The 26,142-nt window shown below is 50.4% G+C and overlaps 11 protein-coding genes across 11 annotated transcripts; 7 read left to right on the forward strand and 4 right to left on the reverse strand.

Moving 5' to 3' along the window:
• Nucleotides 1-430: 430 nt before the first annotated feature.
• IAQ61_004659 (uncharacterized protein) lies at nt 431-3,905 on the forward strand (the record flags this gene model as incomplete). The annotated part of the gene is made up of 9 exons (XM_066096445.1): nt 431-511; nt 551-991; nt 1,116-1,560; nt 1,584-1,904; nt 2,207-2,331; nt 2,436-2,821; nt 3,241-3,277; nt 3,345-3,489; nt 3,573-3,905. Coding segments are annotated over 8 exons (1,935 nt in total), but the record flags the coding sequence as incomplete, so codon positions are not given.
• A 780-nt stretch (nt 3,906-4,685) lies between these two features.
• Nucleotides 4,686-5,891, reverse strand: IAQ61_004660 (uncharacterized protein; the record flags this gene model as incomplete). Its single annotated transcript, XM_003839259.2, has 1 exon — nt 4,686-5,891. One exon carries the CDS (start codon nt 5,889-5,891, stop codon nt 4,686-4,688), a length of 1,206 nt encoding a protein of 401 aa, XP_003839307.2.
• A 1,652-nt stretch (nt 5,892-7,543) lies between these two features.
• On the reverse strand, nt 7,544-8,253 carry IAQ61_004661 (uncharacterized protein; the record flags this gene model as incomplete). Its single annotated transcript, XM_003839261.2, has 3 exons — nt 7,544-7,742; nt 7,892-8,133; nt 8,248-8,253. The coding sequence occupies 3 exons, from the start codon at nt 8,251-8,253 to the stop codon at nt 7,544-7,546; spliced, it is 447 nt and encodes a 148-aa protein (XP_003839309.2).
• A 1,343-nt stretch (nt 8,254-9,596) lies between these two features.
• Nucleotides 9,597-10,943, forward strand: IAQ61_004662 (uncharacterized protein; the record flags this gene model as incomplete). Its single annotated transcript, XM_003839263.1, has 1 exon — nt 9,597-10,943. The coding sequence occupies one exon, from the start codon at nt 9,597-9,599 to the stop codon at nt 10,941-10,943; it is 1,347 nt and encodes a 448-aa protein (XP_003839311.1).
• Nucleotides 10,944-12,358: 1,415 nt separating this feature from the next.
• Nucleotides 12,359-13,212, forward strand: IAQ61_004663 (uncharacterized protein; the record flags this gene model as incomplete). Its single annotated transcript, XM_066096446.1, has 3 exons — nt 12,359-12,516; nt 12,567-12,594; nt 12,643-13,212. The coding sequence occupies 3 exons, from the start codon at nt 12,359-12,361 to the stop codon at nt 13,210-13,212; spliced, it is 756 nt and encodes a 251-aa protein (XP_065953764.1).
• A 530-nt stretch (nt 13,213-13,742) lies between these two features.
• On the reverse strand, nt 13,743-18,540 carry IAQ61_004664 (uncharacterized protein; the record flags this gene model as incomplete). Its single annotated transcript, XM_066096447.1, has 5 exons — nt 13,743-14,630; nt 14,723-15,217; nt 15,285-17,764; nt 17,851-18,085; nt 18,529-18,540. 5 exons carry the CDS (start codon nt 18,538-18,540, stop codon nt 13,743-13,745), a joined length of 4,110 nt encoding a protein of 1,369 aa, XP_065953765.1.
• IAQ61_004665 (uncharacterized protein) lies at nt 18,530-18,715 on the forward strand (the record flags this gene model as incomplete). Its single annotated transcript, XM_066096448.1, has 1 exon — nt 18,530-18,715. The coding sequence occupies one exon, from the start codon at nt 18,530-18,532 to the stop codon at nt 18,713-18,715; it is 186 nt and encodes a 61-aa protein (XP_065953766.1).
• Nucleotides 18,716-18,992: 277 nt separating this feature from the next.
• IAQ61_004666 (uncharacterized protein) lies at nt 18,993-20,462 on the forward strand. Its single transcript, XM_003839266.2, has 2 exons — nt 18,993-19,565; nt 19,630-20,462. The coding sequence occupies exons 1-2, from the start codon at nt 19,173-19,175 to the stop codon at nt 20,281-20,283; spliced, it is 1,047 nt and encodes a 348-aa protein (XP_003839314.2). The 5' UTR covers nt 18,993-19,172; the 3' UTR covers nt 20,284-20,462.
• Nucleotides 20,463-20,919: 457 nt separating this feature from the next.
• IAQ61_004667 (uncharacterized protein) lies at nt 20,920-22,005 on the forward strand (the record flags this gene model as incomplete). The annotated part of the gene is made up of 1 exon (XM_003839267.1): nt 20,920-22,005. One exon carries the CDS (start codon nt 20,920-20,922, stop codon nt 22,003-22,005), a length of 1,086 nt encoding a protein of 361 aa, XP_003839315.1.
• A 319-nt stretch (nt 22,006-22,324) lies between these two features.
• On the reverse strand, nt 22,325-23,056 carry IAQ61_004668 (uncharacterized protein; the record flags this gene model as incomplete). The annotated part of the gene is made up of 1 exon (XM_003839268.1): nt 22,325-23,056. One exon carries the CDS (start codon nt 23,054-23,056, stop codon nt 22,325-22,327), a length of 732 nt encoding a protein of 243 aa, XP_003839316.1.
• A 1,625-nt stretch (nt 23,057-24,681) lies between these two features.
• On the forward strand, nt 24,682-25,891 carry IAQ61_004669 (uncharacterized protein). Its single transcript, XM_003839269.2, has 2 exons — nt 24,682-25,089; nt 25,151-25,891. Exons 1-2 carry the CDS (start codon nt 24,797-24,799, stop codon nt 25,668-25,670), a joined length of 813 nt encoding a protein of 270 aa, XP_003839317.1. The 5' UTR covers nt 24,682-24,796; the 3' UTR covers nt 25,671-25,891.
• The last annotated feature ends 251 nt before the right edge of the window (nt 25,892-26,142 follow it).

Raw genomic sequence — 26,142 nt, forward strand, 5'->3', positions numbered from 1 at the left:
ATTTTATATTGTTAACATTGTTAAGCTAGCAGAAGAATTTCTCCATGTCTTCGGCTTTGTTTGCTGTGAGTAGGGCTGCTATGGAGGAGCGAGATAGAGGGGAAGAAGAAGAGGTAGAAGAGAAATCTGTCTAGTCCTTGTTGGGTCCACGACTAACTCATTGCTAGGAGTAAGTAAGTGCCCATCAGCTTGTGTACCGTAGCCTTCAGAGGGCTTGATGACTAGTTTGAAAAGGACCAGGAATCAGTATGGGTATAGCGATCGTACTCATCCAAGTGACTCAGCATTACATAAAGCTTTATATGAATAGACTCCATCTTGGTAAGTTACAATATCTCAAGTTATTCCTTTGACAATCGGCTGTACCGGTATGCATGCACAAAGTCGTGGGGTGCGTAACGTTACTCAACATCACCCCATCGAATCGAAGCATGCCATGTCAGCGGATATGATCCCCGTCTGGCATATCCTCGAACTCGTATTCAAAAGGCTGGATCGTAGTGCGTCAACGGTACACATGGATACAGCCGCGTCTCCGAAGCGCACATAGCAGCGGTCAAAACGACCAACAAAACCGAACGGGCCTTTCAAGTTGGCGAATCCTTGCACCACTGTCTTTTTTCTGCTCTCCCAATCAGTGTGGAAGCTGTCTACAGCACAGCGCAGAGCACTTGGCCACGCACTCATCTTCCCACGCGCGCGTCTCGTGAAACAAGCGGACGCGGTTCCAGGGCCTCCTGTAGCCAGCGCGACAGCGGAGTCAGCTCCGGGGGATGGAGACTTGAATGTTATGGAGGTGGAGGAGTTGGGTAGGGACCGAGGGCTTGGGACGGATGATCTTGTAATCGATAGGCATGTCGATGAGTCGGTGAGCCATGATGCGTGGCTAGTTGCCTACGCCTTGGTGATGTGGTATTCGTCAATGTGGCAAACGGCTATCGTTCGAGGCGTACAAGCTCTTGTTCTCCTCGACCATTTGGTTGTCTTGTTGGTCTGCGCGACCAGAGGGAGTTGTGGAGCGCGGAGGCCTGTGTGGCCCTGTGGTGGATGTCGTACACATGCTGTGGACGGGTAAAGGTCGACTCTTTAGGGAATCTTGCGCCTCATGTGATCAGTCAGAATGGGATTCAGTGGCGGTAATATGTGATTCTTCCTGTGGCGAAACTCAAATGGACGGACGAGCTATGCTGTCTCGACAGTGCCAATCCAGCAACTGGGTAAGCTCGGAACTGCTCAAAAGATATCAGACAGCACAACGGTACCGGTACCATGCTTCCGACAGCTTCCTCCGAAGACGGACCATGTTTGCAATAATGGAAACTGTTTCACGCAAGAATAACCAGGTAATGCGTTGGACGCCGCCATGGGGTCGCAAGGCAACGTCTGTACCGGTATCCGCGATGACAATGGCTACATGTCGGCTAAATCCGTTACTCGACGCACAATGTCCAACTTTGTCGGTTGTGGGCAAGGCTCGCATCTTCTCTCCGTTATTACCTACCTACATGCCGCCAAATCGGGCTGGGGGCGGGACCGGCTGTTTCCTTCCTGCGGGAATTGGTGGGTGTGGACTGACTAGGTAGGTTGGCGACCCCCGTCACAGGGCGGAAACGATGAGGCAGATCGTGAAAGCTTGGTGTACTTGGGGGGCATCTTTCGTCTGTGCAAACTCTTGCCCCCGGTCCGGTTACATGGGCCGATCTTGGGGTCTGTTGTGCGCGCAGAAAGTTGGAGAGGCACAAATGATAACATGATAACATGCGCAGCGCTTCGTGATGGATTGCCTCACGCAAAGCCAGCGTCACTTGCTAGGCAAAAGGGGTATACGCATCCAAAGATCGTTTGTGAATTGAACAAAACCAATCGGTACCTTTGCTCATTTGAAGTTGGCGTGACGGGTACCAGTCAGTTTCCGTACCCGCACCCAGCTAGGTCCCAAAAAAGTAAAAGTGTCAAACCAAACACGATCGGCTTGCTTCCCAGATCATGGGGGACGATGCATATCCACGGCGGGGGATCACCTAAGTTAGAAAAACTACCTGGCGTTGCTAGCGTGCAGAACATTGGCGATGCGAGAAAGTGACGAGGCTCGACATCGTTTTCGTAGTGGATACTGCTCATCGTGAACCCGTCGGTTGTATGCAGGTGGTGGGACTGGGTAAAGCCGATGTAGGGTATAGTAGAGGTCCTCGATAGCATGCTATAGTAGCATGCCCTGCTGTTCCGTCCGTGCAATCACGTCCCAATGACCCTTGTGTGCACGCGATGCAGATGGGAAAAGTGATGATTTCCCCGTCTGTGAACGGTCGGGATGAAAGAGGGGCGGTATCGGTATGCGGCTCCTCGATCTGTGAAGCAAGATTGCTGTGATCCCTGTCCCTTTCGCGATCCCTCCAGTACCGGTATGCAACCTATCTAGTGAATCCACCAGGTAGTCCAAGAAGAAGAGGGGGCGAGTGTACTATACCACGTCTTTCGACACACTGCTCCATGTGCATGCCTCGAAGATCTCCCCAAGTCCGATATCTCGGATCCCAGATACTCAGCCAGCCTTCAAATTCCCCATTCCCTTTCCGTGGGATCGCAAGGATGTCGGGATTCCCTTCCGATCTGCCATGTCCAACGGTGCGGTGCGGTGCAGTGCGGGACGGGACACGGCGGCCGCATCCCCCTCGCTCCCCCCCCTTCCCCATGCTGCACAAGGGGCATGCTGCACAAGAGACATGCGAGCTGGATGGGTGTACCGTGTGTGCGAGTTTGAAAGCGAGTTCTCGAGACCGGGAGGGTGCAGTCTGGCGCTGGCGGCAGGCGCGGGCGCTACGTGAGCAAGATGTGTACGCAACAAAAAGCATACCAGTGTGAGGGATGGCCAGCTTGACAAATACAGTGTTCAAGTTGGTCGGCTCGTCCATAAAGTCTGTGGTGTTTCCCCCTTGGATGAGAGGAGGCAAAATCGAGGGACTCGTCTACTTTTCGTCTACTTTTCTTCGTTCTACTCCATACAACAGCGGCGCTGCTGTCCCGGTCGGTTCTTTAATCATATACACTCTTTGAATCGGTCTAGACTTTGGGTCTTCGCCGCTCTTTCCAGCCCTGATTTCTTCGCCGATTGCTCGTCGTTTTGCGTTCCTGTGGTTACCTGCACACGCTCCCATCCAACTTTACCCACCACCCACACTCCGCTTTCAAACACATCATGTGCCACCACTCCTCCGTCGACAAAATCGCCATTCCCTACAGCTACCTTAGCGACGTCGAGGGCATCACCACCATGCCGGTACATACCATCTTTCTCAACTGAACATAGCATGTCCACACTCGCTAACCACAGCCATTCATCTTAGGTCCCCGGCCGACGCTGCCCCGCCTGTCTCGAACGCGGCGACACCATCTGGGTCATCCCAGGCAAATGCTGTCCGCAGTGCGGCACGCCCGTGAACTGAAAAGCCAGAAAGTAAAAAGACGGGACAAGGAAAAGGGGGTGGTATGGTACGTTGTCGATCGAGTAGCATTTGCCGTCATCTCGGGTACCCGCCCACCACCTCCACACTCAAACTAACAAACAAGTATAGACACCAGACGACTTCCCAATCGACATTTCCATCAGCAGCGGTGTTTTATTTTCTTTGCCCCAAAGCGAGGGAGAAATGCGCACATCCTCCCGCGCTCAAAGGAGCCGTGTTTTTCTTTCATCTGCATTTATCGGAGTATGGCTATCGCATGTAACCATCAATCCTGCCATTCATCGCAATCTTTGGTGTATATTAGAAGGAAATTCTGGCGCAACTTGAACAACAATCGGGGTTTGCGTTTTGGTACAATTTGCTCTTTTGGTGGAAGAATAGGGAAGCGATTTTGTTAGATGGTGTTTGTGTGAGCGGAGTAGTAAAATAATTCGAATTCGAGATGTGTTTTACTCGTGCTTGTCTGCCATTCTTTTTGCTGATGTGGGTGATTGGGATAGGAGTGCATCTTTTTAGTAGTCCTTGTTTGGAGTGGGATTGCTGGGGTTGTACCGTAGTTGTTCATTCGGTAGTAGCTTGACAAAAGAGTCTACACCATTACTTTGCTGCGGACCTGGAGTGTATCTTCTAAACTAAAAGTCACAAGCAAGCAAGACGAAGTGAGAGTGAGCATAAGCTCCAATATATTACCCCTACCATTCCCATCACCCCTACCATTCCCATCACCCCTACCATTCCCATCACCCCTACCATTCCCATCACCCCTACCCCTGGCACTCCCATCCACCCACCCACGCCCGAAAACCCCCGTAGTCCCCAAGTCCATATCCATATCCCATACTCCCAAATCCTAATCAAGCATTTTATCCAACAAAGAAACAGAACACAAAAGTAAAAGCCTAATATTACAATGCCCCCAAAACCCTTGCAAGCCTGAAAAAGTTAATAAAAGAACAAGGGAGCATGGAGGTAGTTCTAAACAGTGAACTTTGCCTCGAGTTTTCTTCTCTCAGGGCTGACCCTCCCCCGTGTCCCGGCTCCGTGCTCTTCACACAACGCGTGTCGGGCATGCAATTGTTGCCAGTTTTCATGGCACGCATTTGCCCACTCATTCACGATACCAGAAGAAATGAAAAAGACCTAAACTCCGAGATGCCGTCATTGAACTTCGTTAAGCGGATAGATGATCCTCTAGGCAGACTGGCGATACAAGCGTCCCAACTAAGGAGCAGCGAGTTTCTTCTTCTGCGGTTTTGGCGTGCCTTGTTGAATTTGCGATTGCGATTGCGATTGCGATTGTGGCTGAGACTGAGACTGAGGTCTCGAACGCAGCGGCAATTGTTGTTCCTGGTCCCTCTCCTCCCCCCTCGTCTCCGTCTGGCGTTGCCGTTCAGACTGGGTGATGACCCATCTCATTTTATCCTTGAGCGCCTTGATTTCCTGCACCAGCTTCTCCGCCGCATTCTCTTTATCCGGCAAGAGGCTGCGCAGACATTCTGCCTCCTCCACCAAGCGCTGCATATCGCGCTGATGCTCCTCCTTGTAGCGCTGCATCAAATCCACCATCTTGCCTTCTGCACGTGCAGACCGCGACATCTCATGGTGTAGCTGCTCGACGACAACGGCCTGGCGTTTAATCTTATCCGCATCCTCCATCCGCTGGCGCCGCAGCTCATTCAGCTCTTCGTTGATGACTCGAACCTTCCTTTCGTACCCCTCCACCACGCGGCGGAACCCCTCGCGCGCAGTCTCGAGGTACGTCTCGGCCATGCCTTTCATCTCGTACGCCTGGCTGAGCTGGCGCTGTGTTTCAGAGCGGGTGTCGCCGAGCATTTTGAGGGCTTCCTCAGCCCGCTGTTCGGCGCTGCGGCGACGCTTGATTTCCGCATCGAGTGTCGTGCGTAGTTCTTCGAGTTTTCGGTCTTTGCGCTCGATGGCGCGGCCATTGGTGTCGGCGAGGACTTGGAGGTGTTGGAATTCGGCGCGGGAGTCTTCGGCGGCGGAGCGGGCGGCGGAGACGCGCTTGGATTCGTCTTCACGCAGCAGTTTTTCGGCGTGGAGTTCGCGGCGGAGTCGGTCGTTTTCAGAGGTGATTTTGTCAATGTATTGCGAGGTTTTGGAGTTGGGGATGCTGTGGGGGTTGGGCCGGTCCCAGGCGGTGTTTAGGGTGGATGATGAGGTCGAGGTGTCCGAGGCAGACATTGTGGGCGAGTCGACGGCAAGGGGGTGAGCGGTGCGTGGGGAGGTGTAGGGGGGCATCGTCGACGTGGATGTGGATGTCGAAGCCGTGGCAGGGTGTGAGCGCAGAGGCGTAGCGGAGGAGGGAGAGTTGGATGTCGACGTAGGGTTTGCTGTGGGCTGCTGAGGTGTCGTCGTGTGTGAAGGAGAAGGAGAAGACGGGTCTGCGGTCGAGATGGAGCCGGTCATGTCATCTTTCTCACTGTTCTGGAAGGCCGATCTGGGTATTTGCGGCGCTGATGTTGCTGCGGCTGCTGTTGTTTCTCAACCACGATCAATTAGCATCTACCGGTACTTGCTGGTCTGTGCATGCCAAAGTTTGTTCGATCGAATGGAGACTGTGTGTGTGTGTGTGTGTGTGTGTGTGTGTGTGGGGGGGGAGCTGTGGAAATAGAACCGGGTTCAAGCAATGGGTGGGTGAGTGGGGAGAGAGTGAATGGCATGTTTACACAGTACCTGAATGCAGTCAGTCTGCGCTACCGCTACCGCTACACTCCTCGCAGGCAATCGCTCATGCAGCTCGACGAGGGTCCGTGTTGGGCGTTGACCCGTGCAGGGGCCGGGTTGACTACACTTGGTTTCAACTTACCGGCTGGGGCCGCCTTCCTTCTGCCACCACCAAACAGAGCGGACCGAAGCCGGTTGTTGGCCGAGTTGTCTTTGTCTGCCATGGTCTGTTCTACTGTATGCAAGTGAGCGCCATGTTCGCATGTTGGTGAGAATGGTGGTGTTTCGAGCAACAACAGATACACGTGTACTGGTACCTCAAGGCTGAGACAGTCATTTCCATCGATATCGGCCTCCAGAGACATGTCTATGCCGTGCAAGTCTTCCTTTGTCGGTCGCAATTCAATATAGGATGACCTACCTCGTCACCGACTGGACACGTCCATCACCTTGAGAAGCGTTACCAATGCTGTTAGTAGTGTGGTCTCAGCAATCATGATCGTGTGTCTCCTCCTGCTGCTGTGCGTGTTGCAAGTCATTAAGCTTTGGACCCAAACAGTCCATCAAAAGCCTCTGCAATCGCAGGCAGAAGCTGCTCAGTCATGATCAACTGACAGTCCCTCCTCACGTTCACACAACCGCGCCTCCAATTCATCGTCCACCTGAAGACCATGCTGACCATTGCACCAATCAGCGTACTAGCTCAAATCCATTTCGGGACCTGCAGGAAAAGTGGGGCCCTTTTGCTCACTCACCACGGAACCACGGCAACCAGCTACACTATGACGTGTGAAGCATCATCACGCTTCGATCCCAAGACGATCTGGGAATCTTGTCTGTGGAGCGGATTCTTGTGCATGTCTTTTGGGTAGGAGGTGGTAGATTGTAATGGAGAGTACTGAGTCTGTTGATCTCATCACACCACTACCGGTACATCCAAAGTATCCCTCGTCTGCACGCCACACGCACACGCAAACACGTCCATGTTCCCCTCATTACGCACCCATAAAACAACATGCCTCCACCGTGTGCAACAGAGGGTGTTATCGTGATCATATTCAATCCATTCCAAGCACGTCTAGCAACCTCTCATGTCAAGGCCGCTGAGATACGACATACTTGAGTAGACTGGGGGAGGATCTAGAGCTCGATTATCCATCTCATAGAGCCCCTCGGCCAAACATCATTTCATGGTCTAGCCCGACGCTAGAGCAATGCAACTGGAGTACTAAAAAAAACTTTGAGCGTGATACAGCCTGAGATCACCAAGACAAGGCACAGTACACGTCAAGAAACCTACATCTTTGAATCCATCAATGCTCAGCTAAGCTAACAACTCTCTGATATATACACTTGCTCCAAACTTGCGCAACTCGTCTTGCCTGTCAATCGCCCTAGAACATATCCGGGGCTTTCTTCGCCCTCAACTTGCTAGCATCAAACGGCTGCTCAGACTTGATCTTGTTCTCCCTCAGCGCCTCAAGTTTGCGCTCATTGTCCTCGCGGGCAATCTTCTTGTACTTGTCAATCACTTGCTGCATGTCGACCTGGCTGCCGGCGGGGACATTGTATGGCGATCCGTTGTTCATGATCCTAAGGACTCGTTAGTCGTGTTTCCTCTGTTCAGCGTGTACATTGTCAATGCGTCCATGCATCATCACATCCCCTCTTCTTCCTCCTCTTCTCCTCCCCCTTTCTGCCTCTTAAACACAACAACAGACAAAAGAACAAACCCAACATACTCAGGAAACTTCATCTCCACATGCTGCACAGGCTGTGTGTTCTGAAACAACACCCGATCCTCACCCGCCTGCTCCAGCATCCGGACATGCAAATCGTTCTGCGCAGTCCACTGGCTATTCCAGCCCTCCGTCACCTTATTCATCATCCGCGTAAAGTACGGCTCGCCATCCTCGCTCTTGCGCGACACGCTGTAAAGCGCCCAGCCGGCGGGGACCAACGCTATCGTGCCGTAGAAACCCTTCTATTGCACCATAATCTCAAGTCAGCAACCTACTCGGCCATGTGCAAAAGTGAGGGTCAAGAAAGGGGGTGGAGCGGGCGCAATGGGCGCTGCGGGGAGGGGGGGCGGACGTACACCCATGGGTTCTTCGGCGGATGCGTGGGCGTGCCCGTGGGCGTGGTCGTCGTGCGCATGGCGGCGCGATTGGCGTGAGAGGTGGGTTCGGGGCGTGCGGGCGGCAGCCACTGCGGTTCGGCGGAGTGACTGCATGTTTGGTGGGTTGGGGCGGGGCGAGCGGGTTGGGTGGTGGTTGATGTCTATGATGGCAGGGCGATGATGGAGGTTCGAGGTGCGCGAGGGTGGATTGGGGTTAGTGGCTTGGCGATTCGATGCAAGATATCCATGTCTCGAGATAGGTTTGTCATCTACTACTCGTGAAATATAGCATCATTGTTTCTGATTAAATGCTGTTGAAATCCACGGTATCTTACTTGGCTATAGAATGCCTAGGTACGCCATGTTCACACTTAAGGGTGTGATCAAGTATCTTCTTCCCATGTCATTGAAACGTCTAGGTAAGTCCCTTCTACAACTCTTTGATTGGCCGACTGCCTACTACCGCTAGCAGCATATCAATCGATGATCTTCTCAGCATGACATTATATCGTCCGTCTTCTAAGCTGCTTGCTGTCATTCACTCTACTTACGTGTACATTCTACAACATATCAATTCTATGAGGCCATGATGCTGAACTCGATACAAGTTAGATCACATGGTCTACCTGGAATCTAGATACAACCACACTCAGTGATTCTGAAATCAAATATGAAGCGCTATCCTACGTGTGGCGCTCGTAGAATTAAGAATATCTGATCCAACGCAACGACCCTGTCTCGCACGTCCGCCATAATCTCTACTCAGCACTCCCGTATTTGGCTCGACGAGGCTCTCACAGACCTGTACTACCTATTTGGATTGATGCTATATCCATCAATCAAAAAGATGGGCAAGAGAAGAGAACACAAATCAAGCTGATGAGCGAGATCTACCATTGACGAGACGCCGCCAGAAGTAGAAACATGGCAGCTGATAGCAGAGACATATATCCATGGGATGATGGAGGGTGAGCTTGGTCTGATGGATGTCGAGGAGAGGGATATAGTGCTGGTGTAATTTACTTGTACATTGGTTATAAATGACAGACCAGAGCTCATACGACCTTGTATAAATAAGTGTCCATATGTACTACTACACTTGATCCTCACCATGCTACTTATCGTACGTATGAGGTTCTACCGTATTCACCGAGGTGCCAAGCACACAAAACGCTGTAGACTTGGGTTGACGTTAGCCCCGCTTGCACGTGATCAGAACTTCAGCAACGCCCCACCTCTGCCCTCCTCGCCCACTCACTCCATACACAATTGCAATCAGATAGAGGCATGTTATGCTACGCAACCTCGCCCGTACAATAACACGCACCATGGCCACGAACGAGCCTCCACGAGTCCCTATCCCTAAAAATGGCGCCGACTACCGTGGCAAAGTTGTTCTTGCGCCCATGGTGCGCTCCGGTGAATTGCCGTCTCGCCTTCTTGCGCTCAAGTACGGCGCAGACCTAGTATGGGGACCAGAAACCATTGATCGCGCCATCATTGGGACGACGAGACGGCTGAACCCACACACGTCGACGCTGGAGTGGTCGCGCCTGCCAACGTCGAAATTGAAGAACCCCACCCTCGACCCAGAACTGCGCGAGAGCGTCATATATCGGATACATCCAGAACTGGAAAAGGGAAAACTGATTTACCAAATGGGCACGGCAAACCCTGAGCTGGCTGTTCAGGCTGCCAAGATGGTAGCAGCCGATGTAGCTGGCATCGACGTCAACTCTGGCTGTCCCAAGCCATTCTCCACCGCCGGTGGCATGGGCGCCGCCCTCCTCAAAACGCCCGACCTTCTCTGCAGCATTCTTACCCGGCTCGTCGAAGAAGTAGGTAAACCCTTCGAAATCGGCATCAGCGTCAAGATCCGCATCCTCGAACTGCCAGAGGAAACGGAAGCCCTCGTCAAACGCCTAGTTCGAACAGGCATTACAGGCCTCACGGTTCACTGCCGCACAACCCCCATGAGGCCCAGGGAACGCGCCATTCGCGATCAACTCAAAATGGTGGGCGAAATCTGTCGCGAGGCGGGTGTTGCATGCGTCATGAACGGCGACGTGACCTCGCGCACCGAAGCCCTTCAACTCATGCAAGAATTCCATGTCGACGGCGCCATGATTGCCACGGAAGCCGAAAAGAATCCCAGTTGTTTCCGCGCCGATGCCGAAGGCGGGCCGCACGAGTGGCGTTCGCAGTGGAAGACGGTGGTCACAGAATATATGCGCTTTGCGCTCATGGTAGAGAACCGATGGGGCAACACAAAATACCTGCTTGGACAAATGATTCCGGGCAAGGAGAAGGCGTACGCGGCCATGAATAAGTCCAAGTGCTATACCGATGTTATTCAGGCGCTGGGCCTGGAGAACGTGGATGGCTTGATGGAGCATGCGAAGCAGGTGGACGCGCATTTGGGTATTCCCAATCAGGAAAGTCGCGCATCGAAACGGGCGAGGGTTAAAGAGGCGAATGCCACAGGAGAGGAGAAGATTAGGAAGAAGGAAGATGTCCCCCCATCAACTGATAAGCGGAAACATGCCGATGACGAGCCAAACGCAAAGCGCATCAAGCTTCCTGCCATGGAGACTGAGTCGCAGCATACAACTCTCGCCCAAGACATTCTATCTTCTTTGCAGGACAGCACGGCGCCTGCGACACTCAGTGTGTGAATGTTCAACTTTACTCGGCTCATGGGATTAAAAAAGACATGTAGATATACGACGGGTCGTTTTCTTCACAGGCGCTTATCAGCACTTTTAGGGTACGGTTGCATGGACGGGTGGGGATTTTTTCTTCACACACATACACACGTGGAACTTTTTTCGAGGACATGATCGCATTGGAGTGGAAAATCAAGTGTACGATGTGCATATGTGCATCCTAAGTCTTACACCGACGGTAGTCGCTGACTTTGATCGGGAATTTGAAATTCAGGAACAGCTCAAATGAAAAAGATATATGCATTGTTACTACCATTGAAAAGCAGAAATGAATGGTCTGGGCTGTGGCTGGTGGGATGGTGGATAGGCCGATTACAGTTGAGTTAATCACGTAGTCTGGTGAGTAGACCAGTAGGCAGGTCTATTGTTGTCGAAATAAGTCAGATCAGAGCATTACGGCACGTTGAGGATGAGATGGTAAGAAATCAACTGCGAACTCCCTCAGATGATGATACTTTATTCTCACGAGAAGGTGAGATCCTGTTGGTGTTCTAGATGAAGCTCCTGTGGAACCCGTACGTCCTACGGTGGGACAATGGCACTGCGAAGGGACAGGGTCGTCTGTAAACACTAATAAGATGACATTTTGCGACTTTCATGGTTGTGCATTCAATTGTCGAAGGGATGGAAATGGGAGACTCGGATCAGATGCTGGAGCAGACTCCGCCAAGCGGAGGAATGCTGGACTGATGGGGCCAATCATGCATAGTTGAATCATCTTGAACTGCACACTCCCGATATCCTCTGACACTCAGAAAGCTTTAATACAAGCCCAGACTCTATCTTGCATGTCAAACTGGCAGGACTGAGCAGATGTTCTGATACCCCCGGCTGAAAGCAAGTTATGTTACCATCGGTACCATGGTTACCGGTACGGTAGTTGGTTCTGGGTACTTCCGAGAAGCGTGGTACAACGGGTTCTCCCCCTCGCGCATTGCCCAGTTCCTGAAAGACTCAAGCTTTTCCCTTCTTCGGTGTCAAGGTTCAGGAATGACCACCGGGAGAGCGCAGTTTCGAATGGAGCGCTCTCCGTCACGCCCAACATATAATACAGCGAGTGGTGCAAGGCGGTACGGCATCGCACCGCTAATATCTGGGACATATCAGCCAACCATTTTCTCGAATTTCCTCTATTAACAATGTCAACATAGCTTAAAGTCAATCTCTTGTCCGCATTACCATTGCCCACCTGCTTTTCCTCGCTCTCATGGTTCCCCCATCCATCCACATTCGCTTCCCCCCCTCGCCAAATGTCGACTGTTAAATTCCAACCCTATATTCTGCGTCAGCAAAACAACCTATAATTTCCTTGAATAGCTTCCAGATAATCTTGGTTCATCTTACAACACATTCATCAGAACAAGATGCTGGCGCAAACCCCATTCTGGGTGCTCCTCACCGCAATAGCCTTCTGGCTCCAGGCCTCCCACGCGACAACCATATTGCTTTACACTACCACTTCCACCGCATACCTCCCGGACATCACGCTTGTCGCCCGAGCAGAAGCACAAGATGCTAACGCGTGCACTACCAACACAACAGTTACTGCTTCGCCAGTTACGACTATCGCAGGCGCCACGACGATTTCATGGCCGATCACGTCCGTTCAGGCAGAAACGGACGAACCAGAACTGTGTACCACGACTAGAACATTTCTGTGGCCACCCGTTGCCAGCATTGGGAACCCTACGACCTATTCATGGCCGACTTCATCCGTGCAAGCGGAGACACAGGATACAGGCCCTTGTACGACGAGTACAACAATCGTTTCTCCGGTGGTTATGAGTATTGGAAATCCCACGACCTATTCTTGGCCGACTTCAGCAGTGCAGGCAGAGACAGCGGGTTCAAACGCATGTACGACAACTACAACAAGTGTTGCTCCACTGGTTTTAAGTATTGGAAGCCCTACAACTTACTCGTGGCCGACTTCATCTGTGCAAGTAGAGACAGCCGGCGCAAACGCATGTACGACGAGCACAACAATCGTTTCCCCAGTAGTCATGAGCATTGGAAGCCCTACAACCTACTCATGGCCGACTTCATCCGTGCAAGCAGAAACAGAGGGCGCAGACGCATGTACTACGAGCACAACAGTCGTGGCTCCACTGGTTATGAGCATTGGAAACCCCACGACTATCTCAGGGCCATTTACATCTCCGGCAATCACACTCAGTGTACCCTCTGGCTTGACAATCATTCCAAGTTTGACCGCTAGCTTGCCCCAGGTGCGTCCCTATTTCTCATGCGTTACGTGCTCAAAAACAATGGTTCTGCAATCAATGAACAAGGTGAGTATGATCTTTGGTCAGTCTGGCAACCGTATGCGAATTCGAAGATGAATGATGGCCTTTTGTGGTGTATCTGCGGATCCCAACTTTGTCTGGAGTCCTGTCCGATGACGGTGAGTTTGACTGCATGTTAAAAGCTTAGTAAGTGCTCTGTTCCCCAGGATAGGGTTTGGAGGACTGTGATATTCCCGCCTGCATGAAAATTGCAGGTTGACATGACAGTGAGCTTACATTCTTTGCCCCATAAATCTCTCCGCGCGGTTTTATACGCAAGGCAATACGCATGTTTAGACCATGGAAGTATTGTGAGGTTATGAAGGAGATATTGATATTGCAAATTTACAAGTACTACAGGGAAAAGAGCTCTTTTCCGGTCCTTGTTTCGTCTGAGGAAGTCCTGATCTTGAACGATCCATCTTCCACAAGCGCAGCTGGTAGCAAAATGACAGCCATATGCCTACTCTATAGCTATCCATTGCACTACCGCATGATCCATGTCTGTATCTGCCCAGGTACCGAGCCTGCATACTAGTTCTTCCTTGTTCGGAGCTCTAGCAGAGCATTCAAACCGCAAATTGCGACTGGAGTTGAAGTCGGTCTCGCAGATTGCAACGAAAGTCTGCGGTTGCTTTGTGAAAGGTTGACCGTAAAATGGGCCCTTGTTCTCCATAGATCCTGGACTACGGTGGACGGTATTTCGTCCACTCTTGACTCGCTTCCCGTCCTCTTCGGCGGGGTAGGCGAGGTATTGCACTCGTACCTGTCGGTACGAACGATCCGCCCACGAGAGGACTTTCAACTTGAACCTATTAGCGGTGATCTGTTCGGCAACACAGGTGATGGACATGAATCCCTGGTTATGCCATTCGAATTCCTGGATCCAGACGGCAATCTTGGGCGGCGAGGCAAAGCTTTGGCTGAAGAATATGTCTTCTTCCCAGGCACCGCGGTTACCATTGCCGGTGTACAGCATGCCGGTTTCAAGATGGAGATCGTCTGGTAGCGTCATCCAGTTACAGTCGATTCGATAGCCATACGTGTTATTCCAAGCTGCTGCATGGACGCTGAATCCGCTGGCCGTCACCTCTGGGCCGGCCAGGGACAGGCAACGGGGCTTGCCGGACTCGCAATCTATGGCACTCAAACCGAACAGAAGCTTTGGAGGTGAAGGATAACTTTTGGAGAATGTGACGGCACAATTATGCCCAATGTTTTGGCCCCCTGGCCAACCTTTGTCCTTGGCGGAGAAAGAACCAGATTGAGCTTCCCAAACTGGTTTGCGGAGTCTCTCCAGTTCTGCAATCTTGCTGTCTCTGGTTGCGATATCTTGTCGTGTCTTGGCGAGCTGGTCTTCTGATGTGAGGATTGAGGAGCGGCTTTTCGCAAGTTGCTGATGATGTCAGTAGTAGATCTAGAGTTTCTTGAAAGGTGTGTTACCTGTTCAGTATTTTCGAGCCTTTGCTGGATCGCCTCAAGGGCCTTGTTTCCTGTCGTCTGATCCTTTTGAAGTAGCGCAAGATCATCGAGATCCACCACATCTTCAGCAGTCGTGAAATCAGCTTCAGCCTCTTCTGGTTTCAGATCGTCTAAGCGACACCAAATGACACCAAGACGGTAGATCTTGCCATCTCCGCTATCATCACTGCGACCGAAGAAACCCTTGATCGTTCCCGAGTTGAACGGCATATCCATGTACTGCACTTTGACCTCTTCGTAAATCACACCATCTCTGGTCACAAGGCCTTTATCAGTAGTGTCAGAATGCAGCGCCCGCGCAATCAAGCTGCGACCACGATTGGTGAAAAGGCGAAGCCCGAGTACTTGCTTTGGCATGTTCTCACCCTTGCGCTTACCATGCTCAATAGAGGCTGAATTGATTCTCTCGCCGGGGGCAAAAGGTCCAAATTTCTTGACGCGCGCTTTATCTTGAGACTACGCACTGTTAATTATAGGTCTTATGTCACTGGAAAAATTAATCACTTACTGCTCCCCTCTCTACAACAAGACCATTGCCATAGTGAACTGCCAAGAACACAAGTGCGCCGTTGGCCATCTCAGTACGGATAGATGTGATAACCCAGTCGGACTTGAGGAACTCAAGGTTATTGAATAACTTTCCGACAGCGTTGTCGCTCTCACCAACAGCACTGGATGCTCGGAAGTGCGCGCTGAGCGTAGGATTCTCGAGGAGAAGACTATCGAAGGATCTCACTTCATTGCCATCCACACCAGCTGTATACAATGGACCACCTTTGGCAAGTTCTGCTTCTGCTTCGAGTTGTGCCTTTTGCTCACTTTCGCTCAGGGTCTTTGTTGTGAGACTCTTGCCTGACAGAGGATTGCCTTTTACGCGCAGGCGCTCAGGCACGTCGACAGTCGGAAGACGAGCCTCGAAAGCCACGGGTGATTGGTAGGGCTCAACATGATCTTCGTCCGTCGCGAGCTTGGGGTTCTTCTCCATCAGATCGACTTCGTTGACGATACGGGCCATTTGGCGGCGTATGGCAGTTCGAGCGCTGCTCAGACCTGTGATGGAGGCTTCAAAGTATTTGTCTACATCTCTGTGTGGATAGAGTCCCGAAACCGGATCTTTGGTTCCCATCCGTGTCACGGCAGTGGAATATTCCTCGACGTTCTTCTGCTCTTCATCGGTCCAGGGTGTGATTTCTAACAGCTTGGTTTGGACTCCATAGATTTGCTCGCCCAATCGCTTATACAAAGACTTGTAGCTGACAAAGGAGTCGAGCAGTGTACTCGTATAGAGCTGAGCGTTCTCATACTGCAAGGCCGTGTATGATGCAGGCTTCCTAGCTACGAAGCTTCGTAGAGAGTCATATTTCGTCAAGATTGCGTAGGTGCGCTGAGGACAATCGGCAACAAGGTCTGGGAACCTTGCAGCAGCACTCATCAGACTGTGGATATCCCACTGCTGCTCCATGGGCTTGATATGCCCACCACCTGACCAGCTTACCTGAATCGTGGTCTCGGTATTTGTCTGGATATTGCTTCGTGCGATACCGAGATTGGCCTGTCCTGAAACGTCTACGGGACCCACGGTCAATGCGACTTTGGCCTCTGCCTGGATGTCCGACTTTTTCGCCTTGTTCAGGATTTTCATGCTGACTACGGCGTTGAATTCGCCACCTTCCACAAAGCCAGAGATGAAGGAATCCCCATAGACTTCCCGAAAGTTATCCTTGTCAATGTTTGACAACGGATTGTAAACCAGAGGATCCTTGAAGTTGATGGTCTGATTGACTACCTTCACGGAGATATAGAAGTTCAGGTCACTCTCCTTGAATTTATCGGAATCGACAAACGATCCCTTTCCAGAACCTCCAACCTTTCCGGCTTTGATGGAAAGTGATGCGGAAACACTCATATCCTCCGTAACATCACTGAGCCGATCAACAAATCGAGATGTATATGTGACATTCTGGCTAGGTCCTCGAGGCGCAGTGGGATCAAAATCGTACTTGGCCGACTGCTCCGCCATTCCGCTAAATCGTTCAACGAACTGATTTTGCGCGCGAATCTTCTCTAGATCCTGTAGACTGGTGGCTTGCAGATTGGCAGCGTTCTCAATGGCTTTACGAGCATCCTCGCGCCGTTTTGCATCCCATGCGCGTTTCTCTGCACGAATAGCGCGCTGCTCGTCGCGGTCTTCGGTGCGTCGATCCATCTCATCTTTGCGCTGCTGGAGCTGCAGTGCCTTCTGGTCCCGGCGGTGCTCTGCTAGGAGCTCTGCCTCCTCCGCCTGTCTACGAACCATCTCGGCCTCATCTTTGGCTGCCTTGGCTGCGTCTGTGAGACGCTTTCCAGTCAAGGCGGATCTGATTGCAGCACGATTGGGCGGGCCGGTAGGCAGAGCAGTTTGGCGTACACGGTCAGACGAGCTACTGCGTTGCGAGGGTTTCTTCTGGGGAGGAGGCTTTCCGGAATTCGCTTGAAGATTGGCTGCGACAAGGCCACGGTGCGCTTTGTCGGACTCGATCGCGTTGCCCTGGATGGTTTCTTCGATAGCCTTGGGATTCATTTCCATAGGATCTCCATTTGAATGAACTGGCTTACCCAAAAGCTTCTCGCTAGCAGGTTGCTCAGTCGCTGGCTTGGTAGCCTTGGTGTCCGCTACTGGCTCAGTAGAAGCTGCTCGACCGCGTGGTGTTTTAGCGACATCCGTGCTTGTTGGTATGTCCTCGGCTGCGGAATTTTCTATTTTATGTATCTTCGTAAGTTTCTCGCTGCCTGAAGCAGTTTTGTCGGAAGAGGATTGCGGTGTCATGGCTGTGCCCTCATCACTAGTAGCCAGATTTTCTTCAGGCGCTTCCTCATCCTCGGCCACATCTTTCGTAGAGCCAGATTCATCACTAGGAGCTTCGACAGATGGCTTTTCATCTTCGCCAGTGTGTTTCTGTGGTTTGGTAGCCTTTGGATTCTTTTCTGAGTTGGAAGCCTTCTGGTCGGCCTTTTGCTTGTCGACTTCTTCTTTTGATACGGAACTCTCGAGTGTTTCTATGCAAACTATTAGCTATATCGCCCGAAGCCTTCTGCAGTGATTGACATACTTTCAGCCGCTTCTTCAGCAATTTCTGCTTCAATGAATGCAACTTCCGCCTTTGCTTTCCTGGCGTTCTCCACAAGAATCGCAGTAGCAGGCTGGCCAACGATGACCTCCTTCTGCCGTGTCCAAGCACTGGGCTGAGCGCTCTTCTGTGCCATGATTCGCATAGTGGTACCATCATTGGTAACAACATTCTCGGGATGCTGCTCGTCAATCACAACGGCGTCATCAATACATATCTGTTGAGTGTAGGAATTGAAACTGGCAATCTGTTAGTTCTGCAAGGCATTCAAGACAAGAGTTAAGTACCCTTGACCAAGTCGCATAGCATGGTTGTAGGGGGCTAAGAGGAGCGACATCTTGACGAAATTATGTGGTTATCGTGACAGCTTGGACAACGAAACTCCAAGTAAAAAAATGCAGCAGCTGAAATGACAAACGAATTATGCAGGACATGTAGCATGCAAGAATGCGAGAGCTGGATGATAGTTGAATGGTATGGAACCTCGTCTTATATATACATGTTTTTTGATTTTTTTTTCTCTTCTACACGGAAGCGCCGTCTACAACATTATTGGAAACTCTTGGACGTGTTAAAGAAAGGGGGTTTGATTCACCGAAATTGAGAGGACATGTGAGCTCTCAGTCAAACATACTCAGCTGTGTCCAGACAATTGACTACCATGGTACACATTTGGGTTATTGTGGCTTATCCTAGTGGTTTCGGCGTTCCTGAAGAGGCTGAACAAGGTGGTTCGCTTATCTCGACATACTTAGACGAACGACAGAAAGAGGATGATACGTTCTCGAAAGAGGATGCTAACGATCTTGCATGCACAGTTCAGGCAAGCCTAGGTGCGAGTGTATGATCCAGACCAGCAATAGTGCGTAGCCGAGAGGAACTAGATGCGGGGAAGATCTCGTGTTGGTGAGGCTGAGCCATGCCTATCAGTACCGAAGCTGAAGGCGCTCCTGGTGGCTACCTGAAAGCTTGCAAACCACCACAATTTAGCCAATCAAAGAGACACAAGAACCACATGCGGTAAGTGTCGGGACGGGCTGGTCGGTCCGCGAATTATATCGGCACCACTGAACGATCGTGGGAGATGGTACAATGTGAACCGCGGGGCCAGTCTCAGCTGTGATGCTGGCTTAAAACTGGACCTGGGGGAAAAAGATCATGTGCGCACACATGAAATTAAAAGACACTGTCTTGGCCTTATACTTCGCTTGCGCACGCTCACAGATTACAGTACCGTACGCAGGTGGAGAAGAGAGGAGTGAAGACGATGTGAAGCCCTCATTCATTCATCATCTACCAAAACCATGACAGCTCCTGAAGACGCAGAGTATCTCGCTCGTCCAGAGGGTCCTCGCGATAGCGAAATCACTTTGCAGGCTCAACAAGGCCTGCCACTTGTTCTACCATGGGGTCATATTCCTGTTCGACTTGGAACCACTTTTCATTCCAATCGGCAATCGACAAACAATCCTTGGTCAGATGAAACACCCTTCGTACTCTCCGATCTACATATGATACCCAAGGAGCTGCACTTTGAGTATGGGACTACTTCAACGTTCAAAAAGGTCAAGACCACGACTGAGCGAGAGACGGCTGATCATCTGACATTGGGCTTTGGCGTTGGTGTTGGACTCCCCTTCCTTGCTTCAGCCAGTGTAAAGGGCACATTCGACAAGGATTTGCAAGAAAACACAGATGTGAGCATATATCTGTGTGGTTCGCTTCACATTTATAAGGCAAAACTACTGACACAACTCCCAGTCTGACAAGATATCCCTAAACGCATGCTTTAGAGCTGGAACGATCGAGTTCCAACGCCAGCCTCGATTGACCGAGGAGGCCATTATCGAGATCAAGTATGGTCAGGGTTACAAAGGACTTTGTGAGAGATACGGCGACTATTACCTCGCTGGCTACCGCCTCGGTGGCGATACAGGTATTATGATGAGTTCATCTGGCCACACGCGAAAAGAAACCGACACTTATGGAATCACTGCCAGTGTCACAGTTCTGTTCATAACAGCAAGCAAGCACTGGGACAAAGACTTCAAATCGTTCGTCGTTGGCCGCCAAATCCGCCTCTTAGGTTATGATACACTCGATGGCAAGACCTGGAAACGGGATAGCGCAGTTGGGTCAGATGTAGCTGAGGTGAAAGCTTGGGGGGCTTTTGATGAAGAGGCTGATATGAATACGCTGAGAGGAGATACGGAGGAAATTATGACAAGGTCGGAGAACGGACTAGAGCGTATTGTGAAGATATTGGATTGTCATGGCTACCGCAATGGAGAGAGTTTGACTTTTAGTCAATGTGAGGCTCTATTGACAGAAGGTGTAGTCGTAGAGTTGTTGCTAGAACCAATGTGGAGGTTACGCGACGTGGTAAGGTGGCGCATGGAGAATAATATCATCTAGCACTCTTCCGCACCTCTATCAATGGGTCGATTGTGCCTCCCCATCGTTGCATTTGAACAGCGAATTGACGTAATACCCCATGCTAGAAGACAGACGGTGTATGGTGGTAGGGTGTGATAATGTTGATAGACAACTCGCCCTGACTTGGCATTGAAACTCTCTTGCCACGGCAAAATCTTGGCAGTCTAAAGAGTCTTTAGCTTCCAACATACTGCACATTGTAGTAGGGTTCATCACATCATCAGGTGACGACGTAAACATAGAGGAGGACTGCGAGGTGCTTGCTGTGTAATGTCTTCAGCACAATCGGCTACCTCGACGCGCAAGTAACTCTGCTAATGGTGAAAAGATGCAATCACTCCGCGCGATTCGGCCCGGGTTAACAAGTACGTTACGCTAAATATTCAACCCCTCTGCAAGATGCCTCGGTCAACCTAGTCCAAACACCATGACGTTGGACAACTTCCGCGGCCCTTGAACATGGCTACTACACACACAGTTCTCTCGCGTTGCGCGAGGTACCAGAAACTATACAATCAACTTCGAGCTCTCGATAGCAATAAATGTGCATAGATTTCGCCTGACACAGCCATTCTACAATCCACACCGCAATCGCCTCACCATCAAAAAGGGAACATGACTTCGCCAGCGGAATTCCATGGTTGGATTGGCCACGACAAGACAGCTGCTGAAGGCAATATGACATGGTCGCCCTTTACGCCCAAGCCGTTCAACGATATTGATGTTGATATCAAAGTTTCCCATTGCGGCATCTGTGGCAGTGACATTCACACGCTAAGATCTGGCTGGGGCACGACACACTATCCAATCTGTGTAGGCCACGAAATTGCTGGCCATGTCGTTCGTGTTGGAGAGAAAGTGACGGGCCTGAAGCTGGGGGATAGGGTCGGGGTAGGAGCGCAAGCTTTTGCTTGTCTCAAGTGCGAGGAATGTCGCACTGGCATGGAGCCGTATTGTACAAAGATGGTGGGCACTTACAATGGGAAATATCCAGATGGCAGTTGGAGTATGGGCGGGTATGCAGACCACGTCCGTGTGCCTGGCCACTTCGCCATCAAGATCCCTGCTCGACTGAGATCGGAAGATGCTGCTCCTATGATGTGTGGTGGTATCACGGTTTATTCGCCTCTGAAGAAGAATGGTGCAGGACCAGGGAAGAGCGTTGGAGTCGTGGGACTGGGTGGATTGGGCCACTTTGGCGTGCTGTTCGCCAGCGCACTTGGCTGTGAAAAGGTTGTTGCGATTAGCAGACGGCGCAACAAAGTTGAAGACGCAAAAGCAATGGGCGCAACGGATTACATTGCTACCTCCGAGGACGAAAAGTGGGCGCGCAAGCACAGTCGAAGTCTCGACCTTATCATTAGCACGGTCAGCTCACCAGACATGCCGCTCGAATCCTACCTCCGTCTGCTCCGTACCGGCGGGCAGTTTATTCAAGTCGGTGCGCCAGAAGACAAGCTGCCACCAATTGCAGCGTTTGGTTTGATTGGCAAGGGCTGCAAGATCGGTGGTAGTCAGATTGGAAGCCCGAAGGAGATTGAAGAGATGCTGAATTTTGCAGCTGAGAAGGGTATCAAGCCTTGGGTGCAGAAAAGGAATATGAAGGATGCGAATAAGAGTGTTGTGGACATGGAGAACGGTGAGGCTAGGTATCGGTATGTGTTGGTCAATACAGATCACAGTGATAGGGCGAAGATTTAAACGGAGAATATACATGCACAACTTGATCAAATTCGTAACTATCCTCTCCTTACAATAGTTGAAGAGTACTTTGAGTACAAGGAATTCACCCTTGCATATTTTCGAATGGTGTGATATACTAATGGCACTCCACAGTACAACAATGCCCCAATCGCTAATCAATCCAAAAGTATATCAATTCAAACGTCTATGTACCCGATACGCAATACACTGCGTCTAGAGAAAAGGAACCATGATTTCTACCTGGAAAGACCTCACGCTTGGCTTCTTGATCTTTGTGAAACTCATTGCTTCCCTTCACGTCTGCTCAAGACGCGTGCTACGATTGCGCCCGCCTACTAGAATACTTTTCCAAGGTGCGCCTACGATCGTCTGTGAGAGCAACCGTGCGGTCTTTAAGTACAGGCAGACTCGGGGTAGGATCGTTTTCATCCTCGACTGCAAACTCTCGGCCGGGGATATCGCGAACGGCCACCTGCTTCGAGAACCTAGTAGTACTAGCAGTCCTGCTCGTACTCGGCGTACCCAAAGTCAAGAACCTTCGAATACTCACACGATCTGCAAGTCTCTGCGGTTGCCCATTCCACAACGACTCATCTTGCATAGCGCTCTGGAGTTCGTTATCTAGTCGCTCGAGCAAAGATATGATAGTCTCATAGTTTTCGGCAATCAACGGCCAGTACTTCTTCGCCGCTGTTTTCCAGCCCAGTGCGAACGGTCTCGACATACGGTTGCACGTCTTGACCTTGCCACTCATGGAAACCTCCGTGTCAGAAAGCTCGTCTAACCACGGGGCATTGGAATCTCGCACACGATCGATGAGATCGATGAGTTGGTGCTTGATCTGCACATGACGCTCTTGTATGCTTGTCAACAATGCAAGAGAAGTGCTGAAGTCCTCTGAACGAAGTAGATTTTGTATATCAGATATCTGGAGCCTCAGCAACTGTTTGTACGTTTTGCAAACATCGATTAGCACCTCACAGACATCGCGCGTCAGGCGCATGCCGGCGACCTCTGTGCTGGCTGGCTTCTTCTGAAAGAGGAACATGTTGAACTTGTGTATTTGTTCCAGGGTTGAAATGGAAAATTTAAGATCGCTGGTGGAGCGCAATTTGTATGTGAGGAGAGGATGGTACGAGTACGCAGTGTTTGCTCGACAACCACAAGCAGAGAGTGAACACTGTCGGTGCACAAAAGACGAGGGTGAAAGTCCATAACGGCTTCTCACCGCATAGCCCGATCATCGTAAAAACTGGGTTCTAGCCTCTTTTAGATACAAAAACGCAGTGAATGTGGTCAAAGTCATGTATTGACCATGTTACGACTCTGCGATGCTTACCAGTTTTGGAGCTACGATGTAAACGCACAGTTCAACAAGAGTAATATCTGTGGCGCACAGAGTAAGTTTATAACTATCAATTGCATCATAATTTGACTTTATAATTACGAGAGTGAATGTAAGATCAATTGTATGCACGCAGGGTTCCACATGGGTGTAAAAGATACATTAGCGCGCTGGCATGGGAGTGTTTGCGCCAGCGAAGCCCATGCAGAAAAGACGTGAAAATTGAATGAATGACACCACTCGGGAGAAGAGTCCCCAGCTCAGCTTTATAGCGACTGGTTACAAACTGTTCCGAATTTATTTAGATCGAGCAATTCTCAGGTGAAAGCAGCACTTTGGGCAAACACTCTAAGCAAAGGAGAAGTTCCTTTGTGTCTTGATTGGATTGGTGCAACCTAGGTTTGCAAACGAATCTGATGTACGGATTTCATATTGTTTTCTGCGTCTGGTTTTATACGTGTAGGGCTGCACGTGACACGCTCGATTGTGCTGTTTGAAATCTAGTTTCCTATGCAAAATCATCGTGAAACAGGTCCCATTATCAGGCAATGAAGCGAGATGATGCTTTCAACTATGACTTGTTTTTCAAAGAATATCCCACGGAAATGGGATCATCATGTACTGCCATTCGATCCAGTCGTGAATGCAGAGCAAGGAAGGGTGAGGGGCGATGTTATCTTGCAACACCGAGTATGCGGATAAAATCATCCCATCTTTTTATTCATACAAGGAGATGAAATTGAAGACTTCTTCTCTAGTAGAATATTGGTCAAGTCAAGAGCCTCCAATTGCTCAAAAAATACATTGATCTTGTTGTTGGTGTACGGCATATGGTGTGGCAAAATGATTGCACTTCTGTCCGCATGTTTTTTAGCTAGTGAGTGGGCAAATACAAGGGCTATGCACAGTAGTAGTGGGACAGGAAGGTAGTATGGTAGAAGCTTAGACAAAGCCATTGATCAAGGAGATGGAAAAGATCCACCGCTGGTACCCAACATGGTATACATGAAGGCGTCTCGGCGTTGTATCTGACAGTCTTATTATTTTCCTTCTCCTCGAGCGTAGAGAATTGACCATATAAACGGTCAGCAATATGGAACGCTTCATCGACCCAAAAGACATGCCTGCTTTATGGACAATGTCATCTATAAGAATGTACAAACTTTGAAGATCGCCATGTCCAAGCCAATGATGTCGGAAATGACTGTTCTAGATCGTATCGGGGATGTTTCGTACGAGATTGTAGTTTGTTTCACAACCCCGCGTTCCCGCTTTGTGTAATTACTGTAATTAGCGACGATGCTCCCTTTTTTAAGAAATGATAAGATAGCATTCGCAACCTACCATCACTTGCATTGTATGAAGTGTTGATCTTTACCTGACCTTCCTTAAGTGTGCTATTTCTTCACTACTAAAAGTAGTACTTACATTCGTTTACCCGCCATGTTGACCAACACTCTTTACTTCTTGGCGCTAGTCGCACCTATCCTAGCGACACCTGCGCCGCAGGGAGTTACGCTCTCAGACACTGTTAAGCAGAAACCTATTCAGATGTGCGGCAAAGCGCAAAACGTTGTCTTGACTGACACTCCGTGGATCGTGTACAACATGTTTTACAATCAAGCACAAACCAAGGGCAGCATGTGCACGGGTTACGACTCCGTTTCGACTGGCACGAACGGGAACAAGAACATCAAATGGAGTGCTGTTACCGATATTGACTATGTCAAGGCGACGTGAGTCCACACAGAAGTTGTAAATCTGTCAGTACGCTGGGCTGGGCTAACGATACTATAGGGACAACGTGCCGAAAGGCTACACATTTGTAGGACTTACCCAGGGTCTAGAGGTTAGACTTTCAGCCATCAAGTCCATCCCTGCAACGTATGACTGGAAGCGCACCAACAGCACTGCCTACAAGGGAAATATTTGCTTCGACATCATGACGTCCGACACAAAGGGTGACTCGACTTCTAGCCAAGCCCAGGAGCTTATGCTCTGGCTGGAGTACACAGGTGGCCAATTGCCCATTGGCTGGGTCGAGGGCCCGATAGCCACGATACAGAACTTGTACGGAACAAGTTGGAAGCTGTATCAGGGCAAGAACGAAGATACCGGTATCACTGTGTCGAGCCTGCTTCCTGACAAGCAATTCTCTGGAACTTTCTCTGGAGATATCAAGGAATGGCTGCAGGAGCTTGTGAAGGTGGGCGTGTTCAGCCAGGAAACGTTTGTGAATGTTGGTAATGCTGGAACGGAGCCATTTTTTGGAAAGGCAACTGTGGAGGCGACCCTGGGGCTGCAGATCAACTTGTAGAGCGGCGAATTGGTGTGTTTTCAACTTGGTTCCACAGTTTGTGCATGCATGTGCATACCTGAGCATTCGTTGTCTTGGTGGCTGCAGATTCCTACAGTTGAGAGTGGCATCCTAGCATCCCTTAGCATTGCTTCTGAGTTGTTCATTCAATCGTCACCTGAGCGGGCATCCGATCAATGATCATCTTCCATGATTTGCTTTCTTGCAATGTCTACAATTTCTACCCTCACTCTGTGAACCTTGACTCGATATTGGTAGTGGTAAGTCACCTGGGAAGTACCTGTATGTCCAGAGGCTTCCATACTAGACTACCTAGGTTGGCGGGTGGCGTTTGATGCGCGGCTGGTGATTGATGGCCAGTGTCGGTTTATTACAAGGCCTGGGCCCCTACAGACTGGTCGATTGACTAGGTATTCCAGACTCCAGAGTACCTTAGTGACTAGGCATGCACTAGGTAGGCTTTCGCTTAACG

The sequence above is a fragment of the Plenodomus lingam genome (genome assembly GCF_022343315.1).
Source record: "Plenodomus lingam strain CAN1 chromosome Unknown contig_19, whole genome shotgun sequence".
In the NCBI taxonomy this organism is placed as follows: domain Eukaryota; kingdom Fungi; phylum Ascomycota; class Dothideomycetes; order Pleosporales; family Leptosphaeriaceae; genus Plenodomus; species Plenodomus lingam.

Bases quoted from the DNA above. Each gene is read 5' to 3' on its own strand.
- IAQ61_004666 (XM_003839266.2), top strand. From the start codon at position 19,173: ATGACAGCTCCTGAAGACGCAGAGTATCTCGCTCGTCCAGAGGGTCCT. The intron at 19,566-19,629 runs GTGAGCATATAT...CACAACTCCCAG, and splicing joins ATTTGCAAGAAAACACAGAT to TCTGACAAGATATCCCTAAA.
- IAQ61_004669 (XM_003839269.2), top strand. From the start codon at position 24,797: ATGTTGACCAACACTCTTTACTTCTTGGCGCTAGTCGCACCTATCCTA. The intron at 25,090-25,150 runs GTGAGTCCACAC...ACGATACTATAG, and splicing joins ATTGACTATGTCAAGGCGAC to GGACAACGTGCCGAAAGGCT.